Genomic DNA, 24,289 nt, shown 5'->3' with positions numbered 1-24,289 from the left:
CCTTTTTTTGTACCTTTTATAGCAAAAACTAGCATAAAGTGTAACAAAATTTTGCCCAAAAAACATTTTTTTTATTGTTTTGCTTTGGCAGGATCAGGCTGCAGCGACCAACAAGCGTAAGAGCGTCATCTGTCAGCTCCAAGGAATATTGATGGTGAGTGTGAGGTGGAAGGGACTGATCGGCTGTATCGGGGCACACTGGCACTGCGCCATGTAGCTAATGTCCACCAACAATATTGCATGTCTAGAACACCCCATATTGGAGCAGTGGGCATGAATTCACACCACCGCCCCCGTGATCATCTAAAAGCCTGCTTTACACATTGCAATTTCGCATACGATATCGTATGCGATTTGCAACGCCCCAATCATATGTGCGGCACGTTCAATTTGTTGAACGTGCCGCACAAACGATTAACCCCCGTCACACGTACTTACCCGTCCATACGACCTCGATGTGGGCGGCGAACGTCCACTTCCTGGAGTGGGAGGGACGTTCGGCGTCACATCGATGTCACGCGGCAGCCGGCCAATAGAAGCGGAGGGGCGGAGATGAGCGGGACGTAAACATCCCGCCCATCTCTTTCCTTCCACTTGGCCGGCTGGAGCTGCGGGACGCAGGTCAGCTGCAGTTCATCGTTCCTGGGGTGTCACACACTGCGATGTGTGCTGCCTCGGGAAAATTGAACAAACCGACGTGCAATTCATCAGGATTCAACGACGTGTATGCAATGAACGTTTTAACGTTCAATCGCAATCGCACGTAGCTGTCACACGCTACAACAACACTAACGATGCCGGATGTGCGTCACTTACGACGTGACCCCGCCGATACATCGTAAGATACATTGCAGCGTGTAAAGCGGGCTTAAGAGACCCAATCGCTGCTCCATACTGCCCCGCTCTGGAGATGGGTGGGGGTCCCTGAGCTCCTGTGGAATGGTACCCACTTTCACTATTGGGACAAGAAACCCCTGTAACTATTATAAAAGTCAACAACAGCTGTAAATGTAACAGAAGTGTAAAAGTGATAAATAAAATACAGACAATGCAATGTTCACAAGACATACAATCCCTGTAAGAATTAAATTGGCTTTTTGTTACCACTTCAGGATACAGCGAGGAAACCAACACGAAAACCAAGCCGCCGACGAGGGAGCCGAAAAGCCAAGGAGAGCGAGCTGGAGTCAGTGCTGCAAAGACGGCGGCGGATCGTAGATGTTCCTCAAAAGACGAACAGTATCAAGAGGACGGCAAATCACACAGAGAGCGCGGAGAAAAGTAAGTCAGCGGAAATAACAGAGCGCAGCAACGCGCACCCTTGTGGTCAACGCAGTGATGTCAGTGAGTTGGCCGTATATATGTGTGTATGTGTGTGTATGTATGAGAGTAAAATGCCCTTTACACGCTGCGACATCGCTAATGATATATTGTCGGGGTCACGTCGTTAGTGACGCACATCCAGCGCTGTTAGCGACATCGCACCGTGTGGCAGCTAGGGGCAACGATCACAAAAACAGCAAAAATCGTTGATCATTGGCACGTCGCTCCAAATCATAATGTCATTGGTCTTTTATTCCGCAGGTTGTTCGTCGTTCCTGCGGCACCACACATCGCTATGTGTGACACCGCAGGAACGACGAACATCTTCTTACCTGCGTCCACCAGCAATGAGGAAGGAAGGAGATGGGCGGGATGTTCCGGCCGCTCATCTCCTCCCTTTCTCTGCTATTGGATGGCCGTTTTGCAACGTCGCTGTGTCGCCGAACGCACCTCCCCTCTTGAAGGAGGGATTGTTCAGCAGCAACAGCGACGTCGCAGAGCAGGTATGTGCGTGTGACGCTGCCGTAGCGATATTGTTCACTACGGCAGCGATCACCACATGTCGCACGAACGACGGGGCCGGGTGCTATCGCTCGCGACATCGCGACATGTGGTGATGTGGCCTCCAGCACGGAGAGGCAGGCAGCCGGCGGGCCCCAAGCACGGAGACGCAGGCAGCCGGCGGGCCTCCAGCACGGACACGCAGGGAGCCGGCGGGCCTCCAGCACGGACACGCAGGCAGCCGGCGGGCCTCCAGCACGGACACGCAGGGAGCCGGCGGGCCTCCAGCACGGACACGCAGGCAGCCGGCGGGCCTCCAGCACGGACACGCAGGGAGCCGGCGGGCCTCCAGCATGGACACGCAGGCAGCCGGCGGGTCTCCAGACAGGCGGCCGGCCGCCCGCCTTCACAGACAGGCGGCGGGCCGCCCGCACAGAGAGGCGGCCGTACACCGCAGAGACAGGCGGCCGTCCGCCCGCACAGAGAGGCGGCCGGCCGCCCGCACAATGAGGTGGCGGGCCGCCCGCACAGAGAGGCGGCCGTCCACCGCAGAGAGAGGCGGCCGTCCGACCGCACAGAGAGGCTCCGGCCGGGAGGGGAGGGGAGGGGGGAGGGAGGGGAATCAGCGCTGGGGAGATTCTACATACCTTAGCAGCAGCACAGAGACAGAGACTAGTTTCGGGCAGCACAGCGCTCCTCTCTGTTATGCCACGTCACGTGTTAGGATGGTAGGAGGGAAAAGCAGGGAGGCGGGGAGAGAGTGGGTGGGCGGAGCCCGGGAGACGGCCGTCCCGCCCGTGGCAACGGGACAAACAATACAAAGCGTGATAGTCCCGCTGTATCCGGGACGGTTGGGAGGTATGGTATGTGTATGCGTGTGTATGTGTATTGGTAGATAACAGAGAGCAGCTGAGCGCACCCTTGTGGTGGGCGCAGTGACGTCAGTGAATTGGCTGCATATCATGTGTGTGTATGTATGACTGTGAGTGTGTGTGTATGTATGACTGTGAGTGTGTGTGTATGTATGACTGTGAGTGTGTGTGTATGTATGACTGTGAGTGTGTGTGTGTGTGTGTGTGTGAGTATTGGCAGACAACAGAGAGCAGCAGTGTGCACCCTTGTGGTCCGTGGACTGACGTCAGTGACCTCGACCCCCGCTCCTCCACCTCCCGCTGCACATGTGCTCTGCTCTGAGACTCCATTATTACTGATTACTGTATACTTGATGAGTCTAGTTGTCCATACCAACCAATCAGAGCTCAGCTTTCACTTTACCTCAGCAGCTTAGTAGAGGTGTGGCCTGTGACTTCATTATTATTGAATGTTCTCAGTGAGAGGAACAAAACCTTTTCACTTGTAACTGTGACTGAATGGGGCAGGTCTATTGAGCACTGCTTACCATCCAAGCTTTGGACCGAAAGACAGTTTCAGCATTATATTCTTGTATATAGGGGCAGTATTATAGTAGTTATATTCTTGTACATAGGGGGCAGTATTATAGTAGTTATATTCTTGTACATAGGAGCAGTATTATAGTAGTTATATTCTTGTACATAGGAGCAGTATTATAGTAGTTATATTCTTGTACATAGGGGGCAGTATTATAGTAGTTATATTCTTGTACATAGGAGCAGTATTATAGTAGTTATATTCTTGTACATAGGAGCAGTATTATAGTAGTTATATTCTTGTACATAGGGGGCAGTATTATAGTAGTTATATTCTTGTACATAGGAGCAGTATTATAGTAGTTATATTCTTGTACATAGGAGCAGTATTATAGTAGTTATATTCTTGTACATAGGGGGCAGTATTATAGTAGTTATATTCTTGTACATAGGAGCAGTATTATAGTAGTTATATTCTTGTACATAGGAGCAGTATTATAGTAGTTATATTCTTGTACATAGGGGGCAGTATTATAGTAGTTATATTCTTGTACATAGGAGCAGTATTATAGTAGTTATATTCTTGTACATAGGAGCAGTATTATAGTAGTTATATTCTTGTACATAGGGGCAGTATTATAGTAGTTATATTCTTGTACATAGGAGCAGTATTATAGTAGTTATATTCTTGTACATAGGAGCAGTATTATAGTAGTTATATTCTTGTACATAGGGGCAGTATTATAGTAGTTATATTCTTGTACATAGGGGCAGTATTATAGTAGTTATATTCTTGTACATAGGAGGCAGTATTATAGCAGTTATATTCTTGTACATAGGGGGCAGTATTATAGTAGTTATATTCTTGTACATAGGGGCAGTATTATAGTAGTTATATTCTTGTACATAGGGGGCAGTATTATAGTAGTTATATTCTTGTACATAGGGGGCAGTATTATAGCAGTTATATTCTTGTACATAGGGGGCAGTATTATAGCAGTTATATTCTTGTACATAGGGGGCAGTATTATAGCAGTTATATTCATGTACATAGGGGTCAGTATTATAGTAGTTATATTCTTGTACATAGGGGCAGTATTATAGCAGTTATATTCTTGTACATAGGGGCAGTATTATAGCAGTTATATTCTTGTACATAGGGGGCAGTATTATAGCAGTTATATTCTTGTACATAGGGGCAGTATTATAGCAGTTATATTCTTGTACATAAGGGGCAGTATTATAGTAGTTATATTCTTGTACATAGGGGCAGTATTATAGTAGTTACATAATTGTACATAGGGGGCAGCATTATAGCAGTTATATACTTGTACATAGGGGGCAGTATTATAGTAGTTATATTCTTGTACATAGGGGCAGTATTATAGTAGTTACATTATTGTACATAGGGGGCAGCATTATAGCAGTTATATTCTTGTACATAGGGGGCAGTATTATAGCAGTTACATTATTGTACATAGGGGGCAGCATTATAGCAGTTATATTCTTGTACATAGGAGCAGTATTATAGTAGTTATATTCTTGTACATAGGGGTCAGTATTATAGTAGTTATATTCTTGTACATAGGGGCAGTATTATAGTAGCTATATTCTTGTACATGGGGCAGTATTATAGTAGTTATATTCTTGTACATAGGGGCAGTATTATAGTAGTTATATTCTTGTACATAGGGGGCAGTATTATAGTAGTTATATTCTTGTACATAGGAGCAGTATTATAGTAGTTATATTCTTGTACATAGGGGCAGTATTATAGCAGTTATATTCTTGTACATAAGGGGCAGTATTATAGTAGTTATATTCTTGTACATAGGGGCAGTATTATAGTAGTTACATTATTGTACATAGGGGGCAGCATTATAGCAGTTATATACTTGTACATAGGGGGCAGTATTATAGTAGTTATATTCTTGTACATAGGGGCAGTATTATAGTAGTTACATTATTGTACATAGGGGGCAGCATTATAGCAGTTATATTCTTGTACATAGGGGGCAGTATTATAGTAGTTATATTCTTGTACATAGGGGCAGTATTATAGTAGTTACATTATTGTACATAGGGGGCAGCATTATAGCAGTTATATTCTTGTACATAGGAGCAGTATTATAGTAGTTATATTCTTGTACATAGGGGTCAGTATTATAGTAGTTATATTCTTGTACATAGGGGCAGTATTATAGTAGCTATATTCTTGTACATGGGGCAGTATTATAGTAGTTATATTCTTGTACATAGGGGCAGTATTATAGTAGTTATATTCTTGTACATAGGGGGCAGTATTATAGCAGTTATATTCTTGTACATAAGGGGCAGTATTATAGTAGTTATATTCTTGTACATAGGGGCAGTATTATAGTAGTTACATTATTGTACATAGGGGGCAGCATTATAGCAGTTATATACTTGTACATAGGGGGCAGTATTATAGTAGTTATATTCTTGTACATAGGGGCAGTATTATAGTAGTTACATTATTGTACATAGGGGGCAGCATTATAGCAGTTATATTCTTGTACATAGGGGGCAGTATTATAGTAGTTATATTCTTGTACATAGGGGCAGTATTATAGTAGTTACATTATTGTACATAGGGGGCAGCATTATAGCAGTTATATTCTTGTACATAGGAGCAGTATTATAGTAGTTATATTCTTGTACATAGGGGTCAGTATTATAGTAGTTATATTCTTGTACATAGGGGCAGTATTATAGTAGCTATATTCTTGTACATGGGGCAGTATTATAGTAGTTATATTCTTGTACATAGGGGCAGTATTATAGTAGTTATATTCTTGTACATAGGGGGCAGTATTATAGTAGTTATATTCTTGTACATAGGAGCAGTATTATAGTAGTTATATTCTTGTACATAGGGGCAGTATTATAGTAGTTACATTATTGTACATAGGGGGCAGCATTATAGCAGTTATATTCTTGTACATAGGGGGCAGTATTATAGTAGTTATATTCTTGTACATAGGGGCAGTATTATAGTAGATATATTCTTGTACATAGGGGGCAGTATTATTGCAGTTATATTATTGTACATAGGGGGCAGTATTATAGTAGTTATATTCTTGTACATAGGGGCAGTATTATAGTAGTTATATTCTTGTACATAGGGGGCAGTATTATAGCAGTTATATTCTTGTACATAGGGGGCAGTATTATAGTAGTTATATTCTTGTACATAGGGGCAGTATTATAGTAGTTACATTATTGTACATAGGGGGCAGCATTATAGCAGTTATATTCTTGTACATAGGGGGCAGTATTATAGTAGTTATATTCTTGTACATAGGGGCAGTATTATAGTAGTTACATTATTGTACATAGGGGGCAGCATTATAGCAGTTATATTCTTGTACATAGGAGCAGTATTATAGTAGTTATATTCTTGTACATAGGGGGCAGTATTATAGTAGTTATATTCTTGTACATAGGGGCAGTATTATAGTAGATATATTCTTGTACATAGGGGGCAGTATTATAGTAGTTATATTCTTGTACATAGGGGGCAGTATTATAGTAGTTATATTCTTGTACATAGGAGCAGTATTATAATAGTTATATTCTTGTACATAGGGGGCAGTATTATAGTAGTTATAGTCTTGTACATAGGGAGCAGTATTATAGTAGTTATATTCTTGTACATAGGGGCAGTATTATAGTAGTTATATTCTTGTACATAGGGGCAGTATTATAGTAGTTATATTCTTGTACATAGGGGGCAGTATTATAGTAGTTATATTCTTGTACATAGGGGGCAGTATTATAGTAGTTATATTCTTGTACATAGGAGCAGTATTATAGTAGTTATATTCTTGTACATAGGGGCAGTATTATAGTAGATATATTCTTGTAAATAGGAGCAGTATTATAGTAGTTATAGTCTTGTACATAGGGGGCAGTATTATAGTAGTTATATTCTTGTACATAGGAGCAGTATTATAGTAGTTATAGTCTTGTACATAGGGGGCAGTATTATAGTAGTTATATTCTTGTATATAGGGGCAGTATTATAGTAGATATATTCTTGTACATAGGGGGCAGTATTATAGTAGTTATATTCTTGTACATAGGAGCAGTATTATAGTAGTTATATTCTTGTACACAGGGGCAGTATTATAGTAGTTACATTATTGTACATAGGGGGCAGCATTATAGCAGTTATATTCTTGTAGATAGGAGCAGTATTATAGTAGTTATATTCTTGTACATAGGGGCAGTATTATAGTAGTGATATTCTTGTATATAGGGGCTGTATTATAGTAGTTATAGTCTTGTACATAGGGGGCAGTATTATAGTAGTTATATTCTTGTACATAGGGGCAGTATTATAGTAGTTATATTCTTGTAGATAGGAGCAGTATTATAGTAGTTATATTCTTGTACATAGGGGCAGTATTATAGTAGTTATATTCTTGTATATAGGGGCTGCATTATAGTAGTTATAGTCTTGTACATAGGGGCAGTATTATAGTAGTTATATTCTTGTATATAGGGGCAGTATTATAGTAGTTATATTCTTGTATATAGGGGCAGTATTATAGTAGTTATATTCTTGTACATAGGGGCAGTATTATAGTAGTTATATTCTTGTACATACGGGCAGTATTATAGTAGTTATATTCTTGTACATAGGGGCAGTATTATAGTAGTTATATTCTTGTACATAAGAGCAGTATTATAGTAGTTATATTCTTGTACATAGGGGCAGTATTATAGTAGTTATATTCTTGTACATAGGGGCAGTATTATAGTAGTTATATTCTTGTATATAGGGGCTGTATTATAGTAGTTATAGTCTTGTACATAGGGGGCAGTATTATAGTAGTTATATTCTTGTATATAGGGGCAGTATTATAGTAGTTATATTCTTGTACATAGGGGCAGTATTATAGTAGTTATATTCTTGTATATAGATGCAGTATTATAGTAGTTATATTCTTGTACAGGGGGGGCAGTATTATAGTAGTTATATTCTTGTATATAGATGCAGTATTAAAGTAGTTATATTCTTGTACATAGGGGCGGTATTATAGTAGTTATATTCTTGTACATAGGGGCAGTATTATAGTAGATATATTCTTGTACATAGGGGCAGTATTATAGTAGTTATATTCTTGTACATATGGGCAGTATTATAGTAGTTATATTCTTGTACATAGGAGCAGTATTATAGTAGTTATATTCTTGTACATAGGAGCAGTATTATAGTAGTTATATTCTTGTACATAGGGGCAGTATTATAGTAGATATATTCTTGTAAATAGGAGCAGTATTATAGTAGTTATAGTCTTGTACATAGGGGGCAGTATTATAGTAGTTATATTCTTGTACATAGGAGCAGTATTATAGTAGTTATAGTCTTGTACATAGGGGGCAGTATTATAGTAGTTATATTCTTGTATATAGGGGCAGTATTATAGTAGATATATTCTTGTACATAGGAGCAGTATTATAGTAGTTATATTCTTGTAGATAGGAGCAGTATTATAGTAGTTATATTCTTGTACATAGGGGCAGTATTATAGTAGTGATATTCTTGTATATAGGGGCTGTATTATAGTAGTTATAGTCTTGTACATAGGGGCAGTATTATAGTAGTTATATTCTTGTATATAGGGGCTGTATTATAGTAGTTATATTCTTGTATATAGGGGCTGTATTATAGTAGTTATAGTCTTGTACATAGGGGCAGTATTATAGTAGTTATATTCTTGTATATAGGGGCTGTATTATAGTAGTTATATTCTTGTATATAGGGGCTGTATTATATTAGTTATATTCTTGTACATAGGGGCAGTGTTATAGTAGTTATATTCTTGTATATAGGGGCAGTATTATAGTAGTTATATTCTTGTATATAGGGGCAGTATTATAGTAGTTATATTCTTGTACATAGGGGCAGTATTATAGTAGTTATATTCTTGTACATAGGAGCAGTATTATAGTAGTTATATTCTTGTACATAGGGGCAGTATTATAGTAGTTATATTCTTGTACATAGGGGCAGTATTATAGTAGTTATATTCTTGTACATAGGGGCAGTATTATAGTAGTTATATTCTTGTATATAGGGGCTGTATTATAGTAGTTATAGTCTTGTACATAGGGGGCAGTATTATAGTAGTTATATTCTTGTATATAGGGGCAGTATTATAGTAGTTATATTCTTGTACATAGGGGCAGTATTATAGTAGTTATATTCTTGTATATAGATGCAGTATTATAGTAGTTATATTCTTGTACAGGGGGGGCAGTATTATAGTAGTTATATTCTTGTATATAGATGCAGTATTATAGTAGTTATATTCTTGTACATAGGGGCGGTATTATAGTAGTTATATTCTTGTACATAGGGGCAGTATTATAGTAGATATATTCTTGTACATAGGGGCAGTATTATAGTAGTTATATTCTTGTACATATGGGCAGTATTATAGTAGTTATATTCTTGTACATAGGAGCAGTATTATAGTAGCTATATTCTTGTATATAGGGGCAGTATTATAGTAGTTATATTCTTGTACATAGGGGCAGTATTATAGTAGTTATATTCTTGTACATAGGAGCAGTATTATAGTAGTTATATTCTTGTACATAGTGGCAGTATTATAGTAGTTATATTCTTGTACATAGGAGCAGTGTTATAGTAGTTATATTCTTGTACATAGGGGCGGTATTATAGTAGTTATATTCTTGTACATAGGAGCAGTATTATAGTAGTTATATTCTTGTACATAGGGGCAGTATTATAGTAGATATATTCTTGTACATAGGAGCAGTATTATAGTAGTTATATTCTTGTACATAGGGGCAGTATTATAGTAGTTATATTCTTGTGTATAGGGGCTGTATTATAGTAGTTATATTCTTGTACATAGGGGCAGTATTATAGTAGTTATAGTCTTGTACATAGGAGCATTATTATAGTTATATTCTTGTACATAGGAGCAGTATTATAGTAGTTATATTCTTGTACATAGGGGCAGTATTATAGTAGTTATATTCTTGTACATAGGGGCAGTATTATAGTAGTTATATTCTTGTACATAGGGGCAGTATTATAGTAGTTATATTCTTGTACATAGGGGGCAATTTTTATTAGAAAAAACAAACATAAATACATGAATAAGAAACAAAAACTCACATTAATACAGGCCACAAATCACTGAGGTTACACAGACACCGGCACTAAATAATCAGATCAAACACAGAAATAAATAACGAGTCCACACCTGTGCGGGGGAATGAAACATCAATGAAACTCAGCAATCACCATACAATATATAGAAGGAGCAGAGTGATACTCATCATCCCGAGTCAGGGACATTCTGTCCTCCACCGGTGTCCATGGCAGATTCTACCTGAGGGTCTACAGAGAGGGGCCTCCGCTTTGGCGGGGGATGCTCCTCTATGTCCCTGTCACATTCAAGTGTCCCCAATTCCCTCTCAAAATCATCATCATGGGACAAAGCCCCATACTTGTTGGACACGACCATCGCACCCACAGAGCTCTGGACCTTCTTACTAGCCCTGTCACATGCAGCCTCAGGTCTACGGGAGGACGCGTCCTTCTTCTTCCTTTTATTCTGACTAATGGACCAGTCATCAGATACAGAAGCTGAAGGGGGGGCCACCTGAGGCTGCTGGACCTGAGGGACGACCTCCATGTTCCCCTCCTCACCCTCCTGCTCTGGTACTGGTATTAGCTGAGCGGACACCCGGGGGACATCGGAGTCGGGCAGTACCTCTCCTGATGGTAAAACCACCTCCTGGGCCTCTGCCACCACCTCCTGAGCCTCTGCCACCACCTCCTGGGCCACTGCCACCACCTCCTGAGCCTCTGCCACCACCTCCTGAGCCTCTGCCCCTGCCATCACATCCTCATCCGGTAACTCTCTGCAGATGTTGTGCCAGGCGTCTGGACAGTCCCTGTGAGGATAGCCCATCTTACCACAGAGGTTGCACCTGACGTCCCGGCAGTCTGCAGCGACATGACCGATGTCCCCACACAGGCTGCACTTCACCACAGTACAGGCATTGGCCAGATGACCAGTCTTACCACATTTGAAGCACTTTCGGGGCTGCCCGGGGTAGTAACATCTCCCCTTCTCCCTCCCAATGAAGAAGGAGTTGGGCAGGTGGGCAGTGATGTTATTATATTGCCTCAGCTTCACCTGTACCTTCCACCCCATAGTCCAGATACCGTCCTCATCTCTGACCTTGGTGAGGCCAGAGACGAGGTCACAATGCCTCCGGAGCCACACCTCGATGTCCTGTGGGGGAACGGCCTCATTCCAGAAGGTGACATTCACAGTGACAGTATCAGGCCTAGAAATAGGGACCAACAAAAACTCATTCCAGCCCTCGGTGTCCCGGAACTTGGGGTAATCGGCCCAGAACCTGTCCAGGTCAGACATGAGCTTAAAGCTGACGTCATAGCCCTGCCTGTCCTGCAGATTAGAGACCGCCAGGATCTCACGCGGTACAAACCCCATCTGGCGGCACAGCAGCTCCCTCACCACAAACCTGCGCTGCGGCAGAACCTCCTTGGGACCTATGTACTTAAAACGCACAACATTAATACGCTTGAAAGTCTGGCCGGTATACTGGGCGCCGGAGGTGAAGGATGGGGCGCCGCGGCTCCAGGCATTCCTGGGGGGCACCTGCCGGGACACCCTGGGCTGACGGACAGGACGAGGGTCTGTAGCAGGGGGGGCTGGTACACCTTGCGGGTTAGACAGCAAAGGGGGAAAATCACATATGTCATGCACATCAACATGAGCAGCATCATCATCATCATCACATTGTGCAATGTCCATCACAGACTGTGAATCCCCTCCAGCCCCCGACCCCACAGGCACAACAACACCATCCCCAGGCTGTGCACCGGCCTCAGCAGCACAGACAGTCACACATGGAAGGTCCTGCTCCTGTGCGGGGCACTCTGGGACTTGTAGTGCCTCCACAGTCTGAGGTGTAAGCTCCTGTAGCTGCAGTTGTGTCCCATCCAGAAAACAGAATCTGGCCGCCTGTATCACCGGTCGCGTCTGCTGTTGGGGGGTCTCGTCCCGAGCGGCCTCTGACTGCACAGCAGGGGTCTCCACAGCACAGTCCTGCCTATGGGAGGCCAAACATTCCTGGGTCATATAGGACTCCTTCAGGGGCCCCATACTCTCCAGCACAGTGTCCATGTCCTGCACCACACTCGCCAGCTCCAAACCCTTTTTGTTCAGTCTCTGGTCACACACAGAGGTCAGGGCAGGATCTAAAGTGGCCCTTAGATTATAGAGACAGTCTATCTCCGCCTGCAGCATGCCTTTCATCGACTGTAACTCACCCAGTCTTCTGACTAGTCCAGGCATCTCATCCGCTAGCTGCGGCTCGGGTACACACACTGTATCCACAGCTTCAGGCTTGGCCACAGGTGCAGGGACCTTGAACACAGGCTTGTTACAGGCCTCCACCACAGATGTCTGCATGGTGGTCTTGCTGGACCCAGGCACTGGGACTTGCTTACCGCTGGCACCGGACTGCAACCTGGTGCGGCCTGAGCTCGCCATGCCGGACACCACATGCTGCTGCCGGAGATTTTCTTGCAGGGTCTGCTTCTCCAAAGATGTCCTCTGTCTGCGGCCGGAGAGCTGAGCTGCACAGCTGATGGTGATGGAAGCTGAGCTCCTGGCTGGAGCTGTGCACTGACCGGGGGTTCTCTGGAGGAATCACAACACTGCACACTTTGCTGCATTTCTTTAGGGACATATTCTGGCTTCTTTGCTGCACTTGGAGTTGGTTTTCCTCCCAAAACATTACACACCGATTCCTTAGATTCTCCTTTCTTGCTGGAGCTTTGTGCAACATTCACAGGTCTCACAGCGACTCTGGGGGTGGTATTCCCAATAGAAGAGGCCTGGGAGCCGTGTCCCAGTGTAGGCCGGGAAGCCTGGGCCTTGCCTGGGGAGCTTCCCCGCCCAGGGGGGCCCCGCCCTGGGCTTGCTCCAGACATCAGGAGAACTGCTCACACACAACCTCACAGCTTGGGGGCAGTATTATAGTAGTTATATTCTTGTACATAGGGGCAGTATTATAGTAGTTATATTCTTGTACATAGGGGCAGTATTATAGTAGTTATATTCTTGTACATAGTTGGCAGTATTATAGTAGTTATATTCTTGTACATAGGAGCAGTATTATAGTAGTTATATTCTTGTACATAGGGGGCAGTATTATAGTAGATATATTCTTGTACATAGGGGCAGTATTATAGTAGTTATATTCTTGTATATAGGGGGCAGTATTATAGTAGTTATATTCTTGTATATAGGGGCAGTATTATAGTAGATATATTCTTGTGTATACGGGGCAGTATTATAGTAGTTATATTCTTGTGTATTCGGGGCAGTATTATAGTAGTTATCATATTGATGGTTGGTTGCAGATGAATCTCCTCCGGGGCCGCTGTCACCTTTGGATGAGGATAATTCCAGTTCTGGGAATCAGATGGAGAATGTATTGGACCTGCATAAAAGTCAGGAGATAAGTGAAGTAACACAAAGAACAGATCTGAGGACATCGGCATCAACCGAAGCTGCAAAATAGAGACTTCATCATTATTTCTTCAGTGTCGATGAAGCTGGGACTTTCCTAATATGTAACTCAGTGGACAAAACTGTCAGAGCCACCAGGGATCTTCTCTGTGCAGACCCCTGGGCCGGTGCTGATTTAGAGGGTCCCTCTCTGTGCAGACCCCGGGCCGGTGCTGATTTCCAGGGTCCCTCTCTGTGCAGACCCCGGGCCGGTGCTGATTTACAGGGTCCCTCTCTGTACAGACCCCTGGGCCGGTGCTGATTTACAAGGTCCCTGTCTGTGCAGACCCCTGGGCCGGCGCTGATTTACAGGGTCCCTCTCTGTGCAGACCCCGGGCCGGTGCTGATTTACAGGGTCCCTCTCTGTGCAGACCCCGGGCCGGTGCTGATTTACAGGGTCCCTCTCTGTGCAGACTCCGGGCCTGCGCTGATTTACAGGGTCCCTCTCTGTGCAGACCCCGGGCCGGTGCTGATTTACAGGGTCCCTCTCTGTGCAGACCCCCGGGCCGATGCTGATTTACAGGGTCCCTCTCTGTGCAGACCCAGGGCCGGTGCTGATTTACAGGGTTCCTCTCTGTGCAGACCCCCGGGCCGATGCTGATTTACAGGTTTCCTCTCTGTGCAGACCCCCGGGCCGATGCTGATTTACAGGGTCCCTCTCTGTGCAGACCCTGGGCCGATGCTGATTTACAGGTTTCCTCTCTGTGCAGACCCCCGGGCCGATGCTGATTTACAGGGTCCCTCTCTGTGCAGACCCTGGGCCGATGCTGATTTACAGGGTCCCTCTCTGTGCAGACCCCCGGGCCGGCGCTGATTTACAGAGTCCCTCTCTGTGCAGACCCCGGGCCGGTGCTGATTTACAGGGTCCCTCTCTGTGCAGACCCCGGGCCGTATGTATTTTTTGGCTTTTATTCTGAAAAATGCAGGGAAACAATTCTTCTGAGGTTGGATAATCTCTCGGCCATTTCTCCGATGTTTCGTGGCTTCCGGGTGACGATGACGTCTCTTCTCGGGGGCACAGCAGTTACCCTGACACAACATGTACATAGAGTTTTTATTAAAAAAATAAATGAATTAAAACACTTTGAAATTTTGGTTTATGTCGCCTGTTTCTTTTGGGTCAGTTATAAGACCTTGTATTGTGGTGGGATGCGATGGAGTTTTGTTGGTAAAATTTTGGTGTCCATGCGACCTTCTTTTTGGGGAGGGGAGAGGTGATCCAAGAAAAATGATTTTGCCGTTTCCATTTTTTATTACTGATTTTCTTTTTAGATTTTTTTTTACAGTATGTTTTGGCAAAAGGGGAAGAACTCGCACTTTTATATATTCACTGGGCAAAAAAAACCTTCTGAGGAGACCTGCAGGTCGCGGTATAACCCCCGGTCCAGTGATCGGCAGCGATGTCCGTCCGTCCTGGAACGAGAAAGAAGCAACTGAGAAATCAGACGCCTACTCTTGAGCAATAAAAAGTGACAACGGGAGCACGGAGAGGAAGAGAAAGACAAGAGCAAGAAAAGATGGGGGGTGAGCCGTGGGATGGATGATTCCCCCTAATTGACCAGCCTGACTAAGTCTTCTCTAGTTTTATGCCCTTATCAATGAACGGGCTATGATGCAGGTAGAGATGATAAGACCCATTTATATTCGGGTTCTTCGAATTCTCATTGACTAAAAAAGAAAATCATCTTGGGAACCAAACTTGACCCCTGACAACAAATCCCATACAAGTCAATGTGACCCAAATTTCTGTGCTGAAAAATGGTCACAGTAAGGGATAGGGGGCAACAAAAGGCAGCAAAATGGAGGTAAGAGCAGTTCTATTTACCAAGTTTGCTGGGTGTTCCCGGAAGATAACACAGCAGTTAGACTATTTTCTGGGCCAGATCATTAAGCTTCATGAATATTCACTTCTTCCCCCGCCCACTATCTGTGCCAGCATCTATATGATTGGTTGCAAACTGCTGTACACACCCCCCTCCCTCTGTGTCAACTATTGTGATTCGCTGCAGACTGCTAATCACTCCCTTCACCCTCTGTGTTGGCGTCTGTGATTGGCTGGAAACTGCTATGCATGTCCCCTCCCTCTGTGTTGGCGTCTGTGATTGGTTGCTGGCAGTTTGCTGTATAGTAGTATAAAAAGAAATAAATCATCATTTTCGAAAACTGACATGGGCTCATGGCCTATTTTTGATAACCAGTGTGGGTAAAACAAGGCAACTACGGACTGCAATCCCAAACAGTCTATGGCTGGTTAGTGAAAATAGAGGGGATCCCACTCCTTTTTTAAAATTATTTAAATAAATAATTTTTAAAAAATGGCGTTGGCTCCCCCCCATTTTAGATAACTAGCCACGGGAAAGCTGGGGGCTGGTAATATCAGGGTGGAAGGTCCATGGTTATAGGGTCTTCCCCAGCCTGAAAATATTAGCCTGCAGCTTCCCCAGAGGAGCGTATTCATTAGATCCAATTCTGGCACTTTACCTGGCTCATCCTTATTGCCTTGGTATGCTGGCAATTGGGGTAATATATGGGGTTGATGAATGCTGTGATTTGTAAAAAAATCACAGCTGCCATAAAGCCCTAGGTCTGTAGCAGAACCAGGATCATCAAGAGACGTCATTGTGGATTACCTCGGACCTACGTTAGTGTTTTTGAGGGTTAATAAATAGGTGAAAGAGGGTATGTGTATAATTTATTTAAAATAAAGCATTTTTTCTGTGTTTGTGTTTATTTGTTTTGACTTACAGGGTTGGTAATGGGGACGGGGTCTCACTGATGCCTCCTCATTACTAATCCAGGGCTTGATGACAGCTGTGATTTTTGTCAAATCACAGCTGCTTTACCTTGGCTGTTTACAAAAAATTAGAGGGATCCCAGTCCATTTTTTTCAAGTTTTTTATTTTAGTAATTGAACAAAATGGTGTGGAATCCTTTCTATTTTTGCTAAATAGCCAAGGTAAAGCTGATAGTTGGTGTTTGCAGCTCACAATTATCTGTTTTACCCATGCTGGATATTAAAACATCATTTTTAAAAAAAAAAAAATAAATTCAAGTGGTGCGCCGGCCAATCACAGTCAAGCCAATACTTGACATGGTTATGATGGGGCCAATAGTGCCCACACCGGAAAGGCTCTGCAGCCTTTCAACAAGCTTTATTCGGATGACAAATCCAAACAGGAACAGAATATACAGGTAAAAATCTGTTTTCGGGTCCGAGACCTGGACACCTGATGTTCGGTGTGAACCCCGAACTTTACAGTACGGGTTCGCTCATCTGTAGTTGCAGGTTATCCAGCTCCAGGGCGGTCCAGTTTCTCCAGGATGGTACATCCATACGTGCAATGACAAGATGCTTGCTGTGTCTTCCAGCAAAATCTCAAGAGCAGAGAGGTTGTTCCAAACATCTTGGAGAACTGATCTTCTGTGTTTGAGGCTTGTGCGGATCCTTCTGTCTCATGATCCTGCAGGCCCTCATTATTGTGCCGCTCTCATGTAGAAAGGGAAGGGGGTGCTCGGGGGTACTCGGTCCCGGGCGGTTGCAAATGGGAATGTCACTCTGGTGGCTGTTGCCGGGGCCCGTGCCCTGGGGCTTCTTTTGTGAAAGGGGAGTATTTACAGGAGACATAAGAGTTAATGTTCATGACGCCACCTGCAGGTTGCAGTTAATGGTGGAGAACCGCCGCTGCTGAATGTGGGTACTCCCAGAGCTGCTGGTGGTCGCAGCAATGGTGTTAGGCCCTCCGCAGGTAGGGCTGTGCCTGGGAGATGTGACAGGGTAATAATGGAGACCACACCAGGTTGTCTTCAACAGTCTCTACTCACTCAGGCCCTTGGATTACTGGTTCAGGTCCCTTGGAGTATCAGTGCCAATGTAGTGACCCAGGTTGCTCTGTCCCCGGCACTCTCTGTTGGCGGGGTTTCCATAGCATGGAGCATTTGGGGCCCGACTGTCCTTTTTGGGGGTTACAGTCTCCTTCTCCGTACAGCGGGCTGTGCGGACCCTTTGGGGAGGTAAGTGTCCGAACCTCGATCCTAGTTTACTGCTGAAGCCCCCGGATTATTTGGTTCGGTGAAGTCCATGAAGGTGTCCTCACCGGACAGGTATTTATCAAGCCGTGTACAACTGGCGCCTGATCTAGGGCCCTGTGCCTCGTGCGTGCTCCGGTCCCAGCGGTACTTGTCTGTACCCGCCCTGGCGACCTCTCTCCCATGCCCCGGGGTCACCGCTGCAGGATCCCAGCTCAGGCACATCCGCACACCTCTCCGTGCGCTTCACTTCTCTAGATCACCGCTGACCCCTCCCACTGGCTAATTCCGGGACTTTTCCTTCCATGGCGACCATCCCCTTACATGGTTAACCCTCTATGCCCGATATGGAGTGGAGAACTAGGATTTTGGTTGTGCTTTGGTGGTATCGGCACTTGTACTCCAGGTCCCAGGGGGTAGGTCCTGCATCCCCAAGAGGATGCAGTTCCTTGTAGTGCCCTGAGTACTCAGGGGTGCTACATTACAACCAAATATTTCCCATTTTAACTCATCAGTAAGTTTCTGTCGCGGGCGGGGGACGGATCACAAACAGGGGCCGCTCGAGGCACTCGGATCCGGGCAGTGGCTGTGGCTCAAGTGGCAGCCAGATCCAGGGCTCGCGCAGCCGTCCATCGCCCACAAGTGAAAAGGGGATATTTACAGGGGAGATTGTCTGTGACGCCACCCGTGGATTGCGGTAATGGATGGTGACACCGCCGCTGCCTAGATATGGGGGTGCCCGGGGCTGATGGAGCAGGGCAGCAAGGTGGGATGGCCTCCACGGGTAGGGGAGGTGTAGTCCCAGGGCCCAGGGTAATGTGGGAGGTTGTAGGGAGCAGTCTTTAGGAGGCAGGAAGTAGAGCACTTACAGTTGGTAGTCGTGGTGCTGGATGAGGCTGTATTGATGTGGAGGGTCAGTAAACAGATGGAAGTGTGGCGCCCCTGACCTGGTCAGGCACCACTGAGTACTGCACCCATGCTGGGGACAGTACAATACAGGTAATCCAGATGGCTGACTGGGGTGTGGAACACAGGCGCATAGTGATCAGGTCTCACACATGTACCCATGAGAGGACCCCTGGGGATCCCAGGAGGGGGCAAGCCTTCACCTTCACTGGAATAGTGGAGGGGATAGAGCCTCCATCTCCTCTCAAGGGGTGTGGTAAGAGAGTCTGGTTGCTAGGTGGCGTAGGCAAGAACAGGAGAGGAGGGGCAGTGAGTCAGTTAGAGCAGAACTCCATAGGGCTCAGTGAGGAGCAGACCTGTGGGGCTGTTGCTGTCTAACAGCGCCCGCGCAGTGGCTACAGACGGTGGAGAACGGTCAACTAGGAGTGCTGCCTGAAAGCCAGCTTCAGCTAGAGAGTGCAACGGAGTGGGAAGTAAGGAGACTGCTAGAGAGCACCAGGCCCAACCGGGCGGCAGATCCCGAAGCGAGGATAGATTCACCTTTCCCTGCTAAACCTGCCGGTGTGGGGCTCTTAAAGCCCACACCACAACAACCAAAAGCCGCAGCCACGTAACCACAAGTTAGGGCCCATAGGTCATAGGAGGCAAGAGGCTGGAGTGGCCTGGTCCGGGGAACAAGCACACGGCAAAACAAGAAGGGGAGAGAGGCTTGGAGCATCTTCCCTGGGTGACCCCCATAGGGACTCAAAGTCGGGGTCACCCCAAACCACCAAGGGCTAAGGAAGGCGAGTCAGTAGTCACCCTCATAAAGTCAGCCTGAAGGATACCTGGTTCCTACCAGGTTCATCTCAGCTACGCCCGGGTTACTCACCCTGCCACCTGAAGTGAGTAAAAACCCTGAAAGACATCCTGCCTGTGTGGTCATTCTGCGACTTGTGGTACTACAAACCTACACAGGGCCCTGGGGCTTGCCTCACTCTCAGGAGGCTCCTACATCTAACTGCACACACCATCAGCCCCAGGCGACCCTCAACCTGCAGTGGCGGTCCCTACTGGCCGCAATACTGAGAGTGGCGTCACGATCAAAAACCGAAGATTCCCTACCTGTGACCAGCACCAGCTACGTGGAGTCCCTGAAGGTATGCACCGACACTACACCTGTGGGGCTTCACATCTGGCGTCACGAACAGGATAAGGACTAGACCTGTTCAGACAGGTGACCATGTGCCTGGGCGGTCCGCTTGAAAAATTGGAAGCGCCGCCATATTGCCACCATGAAAAGCGCGCTGAAAACGAACAGCAGCCCGCGCTGGAAGAAGTTACCGCCCACGAAGAGGTGTGGCTACCCAGAGATCCTCTGCAGAGTCCTGACCTCGCTGATGAAGAAAGCGGAAGCGTCCAGAGACGGCGGAGCAGAAGAGAAGCCAGCAGCTTGCTAGAGAAAATGGAGTCCAGACGCGGATACCCAGAACCAGGCACTGCTGCCTGGTGGTGCCGGGAGCTTGCCATCTTCTGCGACCAGCTGGAGGCCAGGATTGTGCGACGGCTCAGAGAAGAACGCACGGAGCTCCTGGAGATGGCTGCGGCGGTGCGGACCTATGAGGAGAGAGCCGCGCGGAGCCTGCCGGATCGAGCGGCGACGACGATTCAGACCCCGATGGGTGAGTCCGGTGTTGCCCCGGCTAGAACAAGAGCCCCGACCCTAGCTGCTGCGACCGCGGTCCCAGAGGAGGCGCCCGATGCGGCGACGCTGAGTGAGGCCGCAGCCACGCTAGGTGCGGCCCGCCAAGCCCAGGCCGCTGCAGCGATGCCCCGCCTGTCCCGCCGGGCTCCGACCACCACGGCAGTGCTCATCCGTGCTGCAGGTGTGACGCTGACCCAGGCTGCCACCCTGCTGAACCCGGTCCGCCAAGACCCCAACGCAGCAGCGACGCTCGTCCGCGCCGCAAGTGATATGCTGAACCAGGCCGCAGCCCCGCCGGATGCGGCCCGCCAAGCTCCGATCACTGCAGCGACGCCCGACTAAGCCTGCACGGACCCCATCGAGGCTGCGACGCCAAGTGAGACCGCGGCTGCAGTGTCCAGTCCGGCCCGCCAGGAACCGGCCGCGACAGAAACGCCAATTCAGGCCGCCGCCATACAGGGCGCGGCCCACCAAGACCAGGCCGCTGCCATACAGGGCGCGGCCCGCCAAGACCAGGCCGCCGCCATGCCAGGCGCGGCCCGCCAAGACCAGGCCGCCGCCATGCCAGGCGCGGCCCGCCAAGACCAGGCCGCCGCCATACAGGGCGCGGCCCGCCAAGACCAGGCCGCCGCCATGCCAGGCGCGGCCCGCCAAGAAGAGACTACCTCATCATTTTCCCCGGCCTGCAAGGCCAGAGCAGACACCGCTCCCCAGTCCAAAGAGGTCCCTGCTAGGAAGACCCTGATAGGAGAGGACCCCGAATACTGGAAGCTGAAGGCTGACCTGGAGGCCCAGTTCCCGCAAGAGATGGTGGATCGGTATCTGCTCCCCCCGCATACCCCCAAGGAAATACAGGCAACCCCTGCAGCTGCGCCGAAGAGTCCACCGCCTGGACCAGCTGAAGAAAGCCCATCCCCAGCACTGCCACCGACGGAGTGCCAAGAAGAACTAAGGGGGAGAGGAGGCCAGGAAGCAGAAGGGCTGACTCCGACGCCAACCGCAGCAGACCCATACCCAGAGCCAGAGATGCTGCCCTATTCTCGCTGGGAGGAGGAAGACTTGACACCGTCAGCAGATGAAGATCAACCCAAAGACCTCACCTGGGAGCCCGCAGGCATGAACCCAGCCCGCAAGACACGGCACAGCAGAACAAAGTATCCTCCAACACCACAGTCTCCAGAGCAGAGAGAGGTCACAGCCAGAGACCTGGAGGAGAAAAGGTGCCTAAGAAGGTCCAAAGCCCAGGCTAGAGGACCCCTTTACAGAGGAATAGTAGAGGACTTCAACTTGAAAAGCGGATACGGCTTTATTGTAGTAAAAGGAATAAAAGAGGGCATATTTGTGAATCGGAGAGATGTTCAAGCCCACCTGCCCAGAGGACATTCAGGCAGAAATTTGAAAATTGGGGACTTAGTACAGTTCACCTTGCATCAAGGAGAAAGAGGCTACTATGCCTTAGACGTAGCACCATGTCCAAGACAAGAAAGACAAGAAAGACAAGAAAGACAAGACAGAGATAAAGAAACAGATGCAGAAAAAGACACAGATGAAGACCAAGAAAGGAAAGATAAAGAACCCACAGATGAAACAACCACAGACAAAGATCCCACAGATGAAACAACCACGGACGACGATGGAGAGCAAGAAAGTCACAGGTGCCGGTGCCCTACATGCCCACGCCCTGGTGAAAAAGAGGAGTAGAGTAAAGTAAAGGAAAGTAAGAAGTTACTGTTTCGACCAGTTTAAAAGTTTTGTTTGCAACGTTTAAAAATGCGCCCACAAAAACTATTGTGAGAAATAAACTTTAAGGCTATGAACTTGCTATAGCCACAAACTCTCGCAGTGTAAATAGTTACACCAGTGGCACCACCACCAGGGCCAGCCTGTTTAGGGGCTTGGCTCGTCTGCAACCAGGGGGGCCCGTCCGTAGAAAAGGGCCTTGGCTCACCTGCGACCAGAGAGCACGCCTGTTTATGGGGCCTTGGCTCACCACCACAAAGAGGGTACCTGGTCAGCACCAAATGTGGAGGCCGCCTCTGCATCCTGCCAGAAGAGGCTGACGGCGCGGATCCACCAGGCCAGGTATACCCTGAAACCACCAGCCCATGAAAGCCGCCTCTACATCCTGCCAGAAGTGGCTGAAGCCGCGGCCAACGGGAGAGGAAGATTGGAGGAAAGGTCTGGGGAAACGGATGGCCCAGACCTGGTTACCAACAGGACCGGTGACCTGCCTCCTGAGAGGGTTTTGGGTGGGTTAACGGACTTGTGGGTGGAGGGTGGTGATGTACGATAACTGGTGATCTTAAAAATGTTTTACATGTTTTAATGTTTTATGCATTTTAAAATGTTGTCTTGCAGCCCGAGGACGTGCTGGTGATAACTAAGGGGGAATGTGGCGCCCCTGACCTGGTCAGGCACCACTGAGTACTGCACCCATGCTGGGGACAGTACAATACAGGTAATCCAGATGGCTGACTGGGGTGTGGAACACAGGCGCATAGTGATCAGGTCTCACACATGTACCCATGAGAGGACCCCTGGGGATCCCAGGAGGGGGCAAGCCTTCACCTTCACTGGAATAGTGGAGGGGGTAGAGCCTCCATCTCCTCTCAAGGGGTGTGGTAAGAGAGTCTGGTTGCTAGGTGGCGTAGGCAAGAACAGGAGAGGAGGGGCAGTGAGTCAGTTAGAGCAGAACTCCATAGGGCTCAGTGAGGAGCAGACCTGTGGGGCTGTTGCTGTCTAACAGCGCCCGCGCAGTGGCTACAGACGGGGGAGAACGGTCAACTAGGAGTGCTGCCTGAAAGCCAGCTTCAGCTAGAGAGTGCAACGGAGTGGGAAGTAAGGAGACTGCTAGAGAGCACCAGGCCCAACCGGGCGGCAGATCCCGAAGCGAGGATAGATTCACCTTTCCCTGCTAAACCTGCCGGTGTGGGGCTCTTAAAGCCCACACCACAACAACCAAAAGCCGCAGCCACGTAACCACAAGTTAGGGCCCATAGGTCATAGGAGGCAAGAGGCTGGAGTGGCCTGGTCCGGGGAACAAGCACACGGCAAAACAAGAAGGGGAGAGAGGCTTGGAGCATCTTCCCTGGGTGACCCCCATAGGGACTCAAAGTCGGGGTCACCCCAAACCACCAAGGGCTAAGGAAGGCGAGTCAGTAGTCACCCTCATAAAGTCAGCCTGAAGGATACCTGGTTCCTACCAGGTTCATCTCAGCTACGCCCGGGTTACTCACCCTGCCACCTGAAGTGAGTAAAAACCCTGAAAGACATCCTGCCTGTGTGGTCATTCTGCGACTTGTGGTACTACAAACCTACACAGGGCCCTGGGGCTTGCCTCACTCTCAGGAGGCTCCTACATCTAACTGCACACACCATCAGCCCCAGGCGACCCTCAACCTGCAGTGGCGGTCCCTACTGGCCGCAATACTGAGAGTGGCGTCACGATCAAAAACCGAAGATTCCCTACCTGTGACCAGCACCAGCTACGTGGAGTCCCTGAAGGTATGCACCGACACTACACCTGTGGGGCTTCACAGAAGAAATACTCAGAGTCCAGTACTTAACCAGAAATTGCCGGTGTCCCTACAGTGCGGGGATGTTCGGATCCCACACCCGGTACAAGAAACAGGGCCCTCTCTGTCCTACACTCCAGCTGACAGTCACCTTTTCCGCCTCGGTTTCGGACGGGGGAAGTCCTTTCTCTGCACAAGTCTGGGTTCCCGTGCACACTACCGGCGGGCCACTACCCTGCCCCAGTCCGCCACGGGTTCCCCTGAGCCTACACTTCAGCTCCTAGGACTCGGCTTTCGCTTTTCTTCACTTCCCCAGCAGCCCAGGAG

The 24,289-nt window shown here is 47.5% G+C and overlaps 1 protein-coding gene across 1 annotated transcript in view; it reads left to right on the top strand.

The window, feature by feature from the left end:
- LOC142304072 (shootin-1-like) overlaps window positions 1-14,877 on the top strand; it is a 44,010-nt gene extending 29,133 nt beyond the window's left edge. Inside the window, exons 14-16 of the mRNA XM_075346086.1 lie at window positions 92-154; window positions 1,113-1,281; window positions 13,684-14,877. Of these exons, the coding sequence (XP_075202201.1) occupies window positions 92-154; window positions 1,113-1,281; window positions 13,684-13,844 (393 nt within the window). The 3' untranslated portion in view covers window positions 13,845-14,877. The remainder of the gene's footprint in view (window positions 1-91; window positions 155-1,112; window positions 1,282-13,683) is intronic.
- The last annotated feature ends 9,412 nt before the right edge of the window (window positions 14,878-24,289 follow it).

This window comes from Anomaloglossus baeobatrachus, chromosome 1 (assembly GCF_048569485.1).
Source record: "Anomaloglossus baeobatrachus isolate aAnoBae1 chromosome 1, aAnoBae1.hap1, whole genome shotgun sequence".
Taxonomy (NCBI): Eukaryota; Metazoa; Chordata; class Amphibia; order Anura; family Aromobatidae; genus Anomaloglossus; species Anomaloglossus baeobatrachus.
This window is presented reverse-complemented; position numbering and strand designations above follow the sequence as displayed.